This window comes from Poromitra crassiceps (assembly GCF_964638095.1).
Source record: "Poromitra crassiceps genome assembly, chromosome: 12".
NCBI lineage: Eukaryota > Metazoa > Chordata > Actinopteri > Beryciformes > Melamphaidae > Poromitra > Poromitra crassiceps.
In genome coordinates this window covers 11,359,323-11,368,348 of record NC_139632.1, presented here as the reverse complement: position 1 = coordinate 11,368,348, position 9,026 = coordinate 11,359,323, and the positions used below count along the sequence as shown (strand labels likewise).

The 9,026-nt window shown below is 42.4% G+C and overlaps 1 protein-coding gene across 1 annotated transcript; it reads right to left on the bottom strand.

Annotated features, from left to right (window-relative positions):
* Positions 1–949: 949 nt before the first annotated feature.
* LOC310786581 (regulator of G-protein signaling 5-like) lies at positions 950–8,771 on the bottom strand. Its single transcript, XM_083647809.1, has 5 exons — positions 8,642–8,771; positions 6,849–6,962; positions 5,692–5,753; positions 2,399–2,565; positions 950–1,752 (listed from the first exon to the last, which is right to left on the bottom strand). The coding sequence occupies exons 1-5, from the start codon at positions 8,683–8,685 to the stop codon at positions 1,588–1,590; spliced, it is 552 nt and encodes a 183-aa protein (XP_083503935.1). The 5' UTR covers positions 8,686–8,771; the 3' UTR covers positions 950–1,587.
* Between the last annotated feature and the right edge of the window lie 255 nt (positions 8,772–9,026).

Sequence of the window (9,026 nt, the reverse complement as noted above, 5' to 3'; positions counted from 1 at the left end):
ATGGCGTGACTCCTCAAATACATGTATGAATGAGTGAGAATGGAAAGATTGTATAGGAATACAGTGTTCTCAGTAGCCAAGATATAATGGTTTGGAGATGGCAGATAAATAGCACTGTTAGTCTAATGCCCTAAATCTGCAAGTTCTGCCCCAAATTTCAACCAAAACCAGGTCTAGACCTATGAGAGTGACTCGGTAGACATAGACATGGAAAGACGTTCAACTTTGGTAATGTCACACGGGAAAATACATTTTCTCTCTCTGTAAAAACCACTACTTTGCTCACATCTTATTCTGAGATTCCCTCCTACTTAGTTTTCCAATCTAAGCAACTTGCAGTGTAGTGGGAGGCAAGGAGCCTCACCACTGAGCCAACTAGCACTGTTCCCAAGGATGCCTCCTTCAGGGCACATCTGAACCATGGGGGCGCTTGGTGTGCCAATCCAAATACTGTGTGTGTGTGTGTGTGTGTGTGTGTGTGTGTGTGTGTGTGTGTGTGTGTGTGTGTGTGTGTGTGTGTGTGTGTGTGTGTGTGTGTGTGTGTGTGTGTGTGTGTGTGTGTGTGTGTGTGTGTGTGTGTGTGTGTGTGTGTGTGTGTGTGTGTGTGTGTGTGTGTGTGTGTGTGTGTGTGTGTGTGTGTGTGTGTGTGTGTGTGTGTGGCGCACATTACTTCCCTATCCGTTGTTAAAAACAGTTGGCTGTGTGAATCTGCTGATTCCAATAAATGTCCCCCCGGTTGTCTCCCCCTAGACTTGGATGACATCTCGATGTGTCACTAAGTTAAGTCCCATGGAAGGTCAGACTGTCCTAACCCAAAAGGCACTTATGTCTTGTGTTTCTAACCACAAAGCACTTAAAAGCCATGCGAAGTCTGCCTGAATAAGACTTGAATGTTTACGGTAAGTGCTCGAGTGATAGCCCCCCCCCCCCCCCTCCCCCATCCTGTCAATGCTTCAAGTTAAGAGTTAAAGTAATGTCCAAAACCTTTGTTACTGTATGTTGTTTTATTTATTAATAGATTATAAAATTAACAATGTCCAAGGTGACTCGTTTCAGGGGTCAAGCCATTTGCATGACAAACTGCTTTTTTTTACAGTAATTCTTACAGAAATATTTTTACTTTTGATGATTGTCATTGTCGTTTACAATGTTGTGACCCCTTTTAGCCTTACTAACATCAATTTCACATTAATCTCAAGAGACATTTCATCAGCGTAAATGTGCAGTTTGATCCACATGGTGTGGAACTGAAGAACACATTGGTTGTTTTGCTCTAGACATTTGTGTAGTGTTTGTGTAGATTGTGTGTATGTGTGTGTGTGTGTGTGGGAGTGTGTGGGGGGTGAGGGAGTATATTTCAAGAAGCAGTTTTCTTTAGCTACATTTGAAATATAAATCTGTTGCCCTTGATAGGATCATTTCTCAAATCAAACTTGTATCTTGAGTCCTAAGCTAAGTTTTTAAGCCGACATGCATATTGGATGGAAAGTTTATGCTTGACTAAATTATTTCCTGATATTTTGGAGTTATCTGTCTCTCCTCTGCTTGTTGAAATCCACCCCCACACCCCCAGACTGGCAGGCAGACTTAGTTGACCAGGAGCTCCTGGTATTGCTCTGATCGCAGGAAGCGACCGAAGGAGTCTTTCTCCATCAGGGCGAAGATCCTCTTTTGGGCCAGGTCAAAGGTGGCAGGGGACAGGGCCACCAGGTTCCTCAGGGTCACGTCCTTGGTGACGTGGTCGATGTTCACCTGCAGTGGGGAGGGGGGGGGGGGGGGGGTCGTAAGATGAAGAGAAATGGGGAGGCAGATGTTAAAGAGTGACTAAAATCCAAAATATCAACACTGTTTATGAAGAGGTTGAAGTGGTTTAAGTTATGTTAGGTTAGGTTTAAGTATATTGAGATAAGTTTCTGTTTTATCTTTGTTTAATCTGCCAAGGCTGCCTTGGCTGGCAGCTATGAAGTGTGAAGTTTCTGTGAGTGAGTGAGTGGGTGACTAGAAATTGTGTTCGGCCACAGCTATGCCATTTTACGTGCAATCGTGCTGAATCTTTCAGGAAGTGTAAAGAGCACTCCCGCGGGTGACCTTACGGACTCTGAATTTTGTAAATTAGGTATTTATGGGCGATTAACTTGCAATGCTGCGCAATGGCTGCGCAGCCTGATACACTGCAGTGCACAAGTATTCCACTAGTATGTGAGAAAAAAGCTACAGTATCTGTCAGATTAGCGGCCTGGCCTATATGCAATATTGTATGACCCTACATGTCTGAGTGAGGCGTTTCTCCATAGTGCTTGCTACACATCATGTAAACTACAATATTAGCTTCTTCTATTCCATTTGGAGTCCATGCTGCCATTATCTCTTCTTTCAGCTCATAAAAAGGCTCCCTCACCTCTCTGGGCCCCTCAGTCTGGATGTAGTCTTCATAGATCTGCTTGGCCTTGGCGGACATCTTCACGGGGTTCTTGATCTTCTTGAAGTCCTCACAGGCCACCCAGAACTCAATATTCTCGTCGCTGAACTCGGACTGCAGGAAGCTGCGGAAGGTAGTCAGACCATCTGAGAGATGGAAAGAGAGAGAGAGAGAGAGAGAGAGAGAGAGAGAGAGACACACACACACACACACACACACACACACAGAATGACAAGTGTTCATTCTGACAAAATGCTTTTAATGACGATTAGCAAACCATCCAGGGTTAACATAATAACTATAGTGTGATTTGGTGTTTTCATTGATGAAACTGTGATGAGACAACAAAGTATACAGATTTCCCCTAAATGTATGTTTTTTTTTGTCCCCCCGTCCCCCCAATTTTTTTATCCTATTTTTATCCCCCATTAGTGCTAATTTTAATTTATTTATCCTGGTTGCTGCTCCACCCTCTGCCGATCTGGGGAGAGCCAAAACGAGATATGGGCAGTTAGCCAGCTGCTTCTTTTCACCTGACAGGGGTAGGACATAGCACGTGGGAGGATCATGCTATTCCAACGAGTTCCCCTCCCTCCGAACAGGCGCCCTTAACGACCAGAGGAGGCACCACATCAGCAACCAGGATATTGCATGTTTTGGTGAAGGGGGTTCCTAAATGTACTGTATGTCTGATTGTTTTTGGTTCTTGCTTGAGAAAAAGGTAGAAAATAGGTAGAAATGTCTCATGATGAGACATCTGATCAAATCAAGACACTACAGACACAACAGAGCCATAGGATGAAAGTAGATGGATCATGTGACATGAAGCGAACAACACAATATAATAAAACTTCACAACAAGCATAATACTTGAAAGACTGAAAGAAGAAGGGCAGGTATGTCCGCCTGTTTGCTTGCGCCCAAAATGAGGCTTGATAAAACCTCCAGTCATTTCGGTCATTCTGAAGAACACAATGGCTGCAAAATGCCCCCATTGTCTGAAGAGCCATGTGCCGCCTCAGGCTTTTATCTGCCATCTGAACGGCTCATTTGCTGCTGCTGCGGCTCAGTAGCAAGCAAGCTGCAGCTTTTCAAAACGCCCTGCAACGTACACACACACACACACACAGACACACACACGTGCGGGCGCGTGCACACGCACACACACACACACACACACACACACACACACACACACACAGAAAACATTAAGTCACAGCATAAAAAGAAGCACTAAGTAACCATTAAACTTTTTTTGGGGTGAAAGATTTGCCCGATGGAGAGGAAATAACAGCATGAACCCCATGTGAATTGACTTGGGACAAACACATAGAAGATAGATGTTCATGTAAAACCTCATGTGGATAAATAATCACAGCGTATAGCAGTTTGCTGCTACCGGCTAATGAATCAACAGCGGGTGGAATCATTGAGACTTTTCCCAGGAGATGTTAGCATAACACACACAGAACCTCTGTGGACCCGTACACACACACACACAACCACATGCACACGCTAAAGAAACATACGTCTCTTATGGCTTTCTTTCGCCACCCATGCAGAAAATTCAGTTTTCCTCTGAAGCTATAAGCAGACTGTACATTCACAAGCCGAGGTCTAAGTAGAAAATCCCGTGTCCCTGTAGTAAACATCTGTGCGTGAGGCAATCTACAGTAAGTGAGTTTTAGCCAGGCGTTTACACATACCACGAAGAAGAGTTCATAATCGCTCTTGCGCGCCCGGGGTCTTTCTGTGCGCTTTCTGACACACATGTAAACAGGAGAGCCAGGTTGGTCTCTCAATGCTTATATCTCTCCCAAACCCATAATAGGTATAATATGTTGCAAAGGAAACGTTCAATTTGGACCACATTAAAGTAGGCTATTTCATGTACATTATTGTGGACGGCAGCCATTGGCTTTTTTGTTTTATTCCACGTGCAGGATATGTTCCCAGTGCAAGATATGTTCCCAGTGCAGGATATGGACAGGTGAGCTTGTTCACAAGGCTGCAAAATGAATGCTGACAATGACTCAAATTAAACAATAATAAAACAATAATCAAAATTGAAAAAGAACTAAGTAGGCTACAAATATAGCTGGTTAACACAGACCCTAGTGATAGGCCTACAGCCCAGTTCATGCAGCATATCGCTCCGTACTGAAGAAAGACTTTTCTATTTCCCAACCTTGGGAATCCATCAGTAACTCACGAATGGAGCTCTCCATGGTGCTAAACCCGTGTTGAATCATTTTGGCCGCTAATTAGCCATTTTTGCCATTTCCATTTAGTCTGCCCTAATTACCTAATGGCACGTAAAATAGCATAACTGGCCAAACACAATCTGCTCACACAAACACACACGCATGCACGCACACGCACACACACACACACACACACACACACACACACACACACACACACACACACACACACACACACACACACACACACACACACACACACACACACAGACACACAGTACCCTCTTGCTGGCAATCTTTCAGGTGGTAGACAGTAAAAGCCATGATATACCATCAGAGAGAACATTATTTTCTGTTCTGTAGATTTAACTTATGCAAATGAACTTGGTGCCTCATAAGGCCTATCAAACCACGTCAAGCTAGGTGTAGTTGTTTCAACAGGCTGGTAGATGGACACCAGAGACATGCTTGTTGGTTTTGGGAGTAGTTGAAGTTAAACCCATGTGCCAGGTATTAGCTATGTGTTATGGCTCTCTGTGTTTGGTTGTGAGGGAGGCAGCAACGCTGGACACTGCAGAGTTAAAGCGATACCTTGACATTTTTATATGGTCTGGGTTTTTTCTCAAGGAAGACTTCTCTCATTGTTGGAAAATAATTTAGCATTCTTTGGTTTCATGAAAAACAGGTTTGCATGGTTAGAATTCATTCATCAAAAACAAAGTATTGCTAGTACATGCTAACAAGTAGTAGCGAACCGTGACCTGGCCCTCTGAGCCGCGCCGTACGCACTTCTCTCCACTGTTTGGTGAACAGAAGAGAATAACATTGAATGTGAAAATGTTAAGGTATCCCTTTAATATTGTTGCTTAACATCACTCATCATATTCAACCTGAACCTCTCCCTGTTTCTCAAGTCTTGAAAGAAATTGAATATATGTGCCTGCCTTCCTGTGTGTGCGCGCCTGCGTGCGTAGACTGCATACGTGTGTGTGTGTGTGTGTGTGTGTGTGTGTGTGTGTGTGAGAGAGAGAGAGAGAGGGAGAGAGAGAGAGAGAGAGACACACGTACAGTTGTTGGTCACGACTCGGTCCAGGGACTCACGCCACTGAGCAGCCTCGTCAGCAGTCGGCCTGGACACACAAACAGCCTCAGTTCAGTAAGCAACACTGGACAAAAACATCTTAGCAAGATTAAGGGATACAGGGAAAAATGGAACTGTAGTCACTAGTCAGACATCTTTCTTTACCGTGTCACATTGTTGGAAAAGGTTTGTACTATTTTTGTCCTTTGGCTAGCCGAAAAGTGGTTTGTTTGCGTAGGCTACAGTTAGTTAGCATACTTAAGGTCAGTGGTTACCGCTAGCTGCTAACTAATGCTGCGTTCACACCAATTGCGATTTTGCTAATTCAGGCAACGAGATTACATACAAAGTCAATGCAAACACTCGAGCAGACGTCATTTCACCCCGGGCGGCATGAATGAGGCGAATCAAGCGAAATCTCTCGGCACGAATGACACCAAATTTGGCTTAGCCGCTATTTGATAAGTTGAAATATTGCAACTTGAGCGAAGAATTTGTCCGGTCAAACGACGATTTCCGCGATTGGTGTGAACGCACGTTAATAACAAGCAGTTTGAAGGAGAAAGGAAAGTCAACAATAACCAGCTAACTAGAGAGAAAAATGTCACTGCATGGATACGAGTAGTAGTGTTTTTACAGCGTAATCTTTTTATTAAATTTGACGTAAAAGTGATGTAAATGTAACCACAACGGACCAAAATGGACCCACCACCTAACCAGAAGAGCCTACTGTGCAACTAAATCAATCCTCTGCGAAAACATCCCAACTCGGACTTGGACTCAGACTTGAACACTGGGGACTCGAGACTTGACTTGGACTCAACATATAGTGGACACTGGGGTCAGATACTATCTCTTAGTGTATAGTGTGTACTGTGAAGTTCATATTTCTGATCCATTTCGTCATTAATCTTGTCATCTCTAGCTCAGTTCTTCCACCCTATACAAGGTAATGCAAGGTAATAAAATACAGTAGTTAAGCCTTGTACCATAAAACACTGAAGATACCCGACTGGTAAAACACAGCTTAGTCCAGCCAGTGCCTGTTGAGTGGGATGGAGTCGGAGAGACGTTTCCCATCAAAGTGTCACTCGTCTACACAGACATCCATCTCTCTTGGAGACTGAGGGACAAAAGTACTCACTTCTGGAGCTTGTCTGGCTTCTTCTCAGGTTTTTCCGGGTAGGGGATGATCAGGTCGATGGCATTCTCCGGCTTCTGCAGTAAAACTCCCAATTTAGACTTGATCTCCTTAGCCCTGGAGACACAAAGCAGAGACCATGACGGCTTGTGTATGACGCAGGCGTTGTTTTAACCCCTCGTGCCATTTATTCAGTTATAGCAAAGGAGCACGTAAGAAATAACAGCAACAGCATGGCGTTTAGGTATCCTGAGATTGATGCTGGTATGTATAGCCTGATGTTTCCTATGGTACTCATCTGCATGGTATAGGATTTGATTAAACTCTGAAACAGGCCTCACCTTGGATATACTGTAGGCCTACAAGCTTATTGTTTTGGTTTGGTTTCTTTTTGTATTTGATTTCATTGCTGGTCTGTCATGTAATTTGTATTGTTGTCTTGGACCCCAGGCAGCCTATAGCTGTCATCTAGGCATCAGCTAATGGGGATCCCCATAATAAACAATAAACAATAGTAACATCATGTTGTGTGTATTGAACAATGCTGACATAATTATTCTATTTATTTCTACAAGATGTTTAGATATCATTTACCATTGTTGGCTGATTTAGAATTATTTTAAGCCAGAATTTACTATCAAAACTACAACTACAAACAACCTCTGTATTCTATATGCATAATAATAATAATAATAATAATAATTGAAGGTTTGATGTTCTCAAAGGGAACAAGTAGCAGTGTAACAACACATTATGTAATAACACAACAAAACGTAAAACAAATGTTCACTTCATATGTAATAACACCCATAATGAATGTAAATGTATTTTTAAGGCTGTGTGTTACAAAATGTGGTGGATTATTACAAAATGTGGGTGTTATTATGAAGTGAAGATTTATTACATTTTGTCATGTTATTATTACATAATGCAGTATTATTATATAAATGCAAGCAGGAAAGGCAAGGAAGGCAATAAAAACAAGGTGATCGATAAACTGTGATGGAGGTGTGTTTATAGCTCTGCCCTCTGTGTTACTTCTATTGATTTATTGAAGCATTAGACCTGAATCATAACCGTGTCAAACACACAGCTGCTAATCATCCGTCAAGGATTGTAAAGGTGCTTGTGTGTCCTAAACAGTTACAGTATGCACTGTGAGAGCCAAATCTGCACAACATGTGCATTAATATCAAGACTAATAATTAAAAACATTGTTTCTCATTATGATGTTTTGACCAATGTAAGCTTTAAAACTTAAGGAGCTAATTAGGCTATACATATTAAGTATTTAACATTGGAAATTTGTTCACAATTGTTTTTGTTCAAACTTGTTTCACATTGCATAAGCTAAACAAAAGCATGTTTGTGTTTTCATTATTCTGTTCAATAAGCTGGTGATGTAGCAATTAGATGAAGTATCACTGTCTGCTTTATAAAGTCTAAGTGAAAGAGACTCATTCCGCTCTATTTCCACGAATCAGAAATTCCTTTCAGAAATGAAAAGGTTAACGAAGTTGAAAAAGTGATTTAAGCTGGCAGTTTGAGTTCTTGCAGGTGGAAGCAGTTGATCTGAGAAAGACAGCAGCATGGCTTCAGTCTAGCTTTATTTCAGTGGGATGATCCTAATGAATCATGAGAGAACATTACAAAAACTTTGAATCTGTACAAGAATAATAATTGTATTCCCATGTTTCTAAACTTTACTTGATAAGAACTGAAATCATGAACTGCATTGTTGAAATCTCACACAAAAAACAACAACAAAAACAATTTCATTTGAATTGAAGTCTCACCTATCCCGGCAGGTTTGGGGTAAGGCTGATAATCCTTTACACATTTTGCAGAGCTCGCTCGCTGTGTGTTTCAAGTGAATTCAATCTCCCAGTAAGTTAGTTAGTCCCTGCTGTGTCTCTGAGTCCCTTTTGCTTTCTGACTTTGGCTTTCAACACATGGGGAGTTTTATACACACACGGTTTGGGCTGGGGGCCAACCAGCTACGCCAATCAGACTGGGATCTCCACAGTGTGCTGCTGACAAGCCTGGCTTATAGTGTGGGGCTTCATATGTGAAGGGGCTGTTCGGGTTGGGGTAAATTAAACAGCAGATCTGGGAGCAGTGTCAGAAGGACTCTGTCAGAACTGTGAGAGATTGTGGTCACTCAGGAGAGCTATGTCACTG

Bases quoted from the DNA above. Each gene is read 5' to 3' on its own strand.
- LOC310786581 (XM_083647809.1), bottom strand. From the start codon at position 8,685: ATGTGTAAAGGATTATCAGCCTTACCCCAAACCTGCCGGGATAG. The intron at 5,754-6,848 runs GTGAGTACTTTT...TTGTGTGTCCAG, and splicing joins AAGCCAGACAAGCTCCAGAA to GCCGACTGCTGACGAGGCTG. The intron at 2,566-5,691 runs GTACGTGTGTCT...TCCATCTCTCAG, and splicing joins CCGAGTCGTGACCAACAACT to ATGGTCTGACTACCTTCCGC.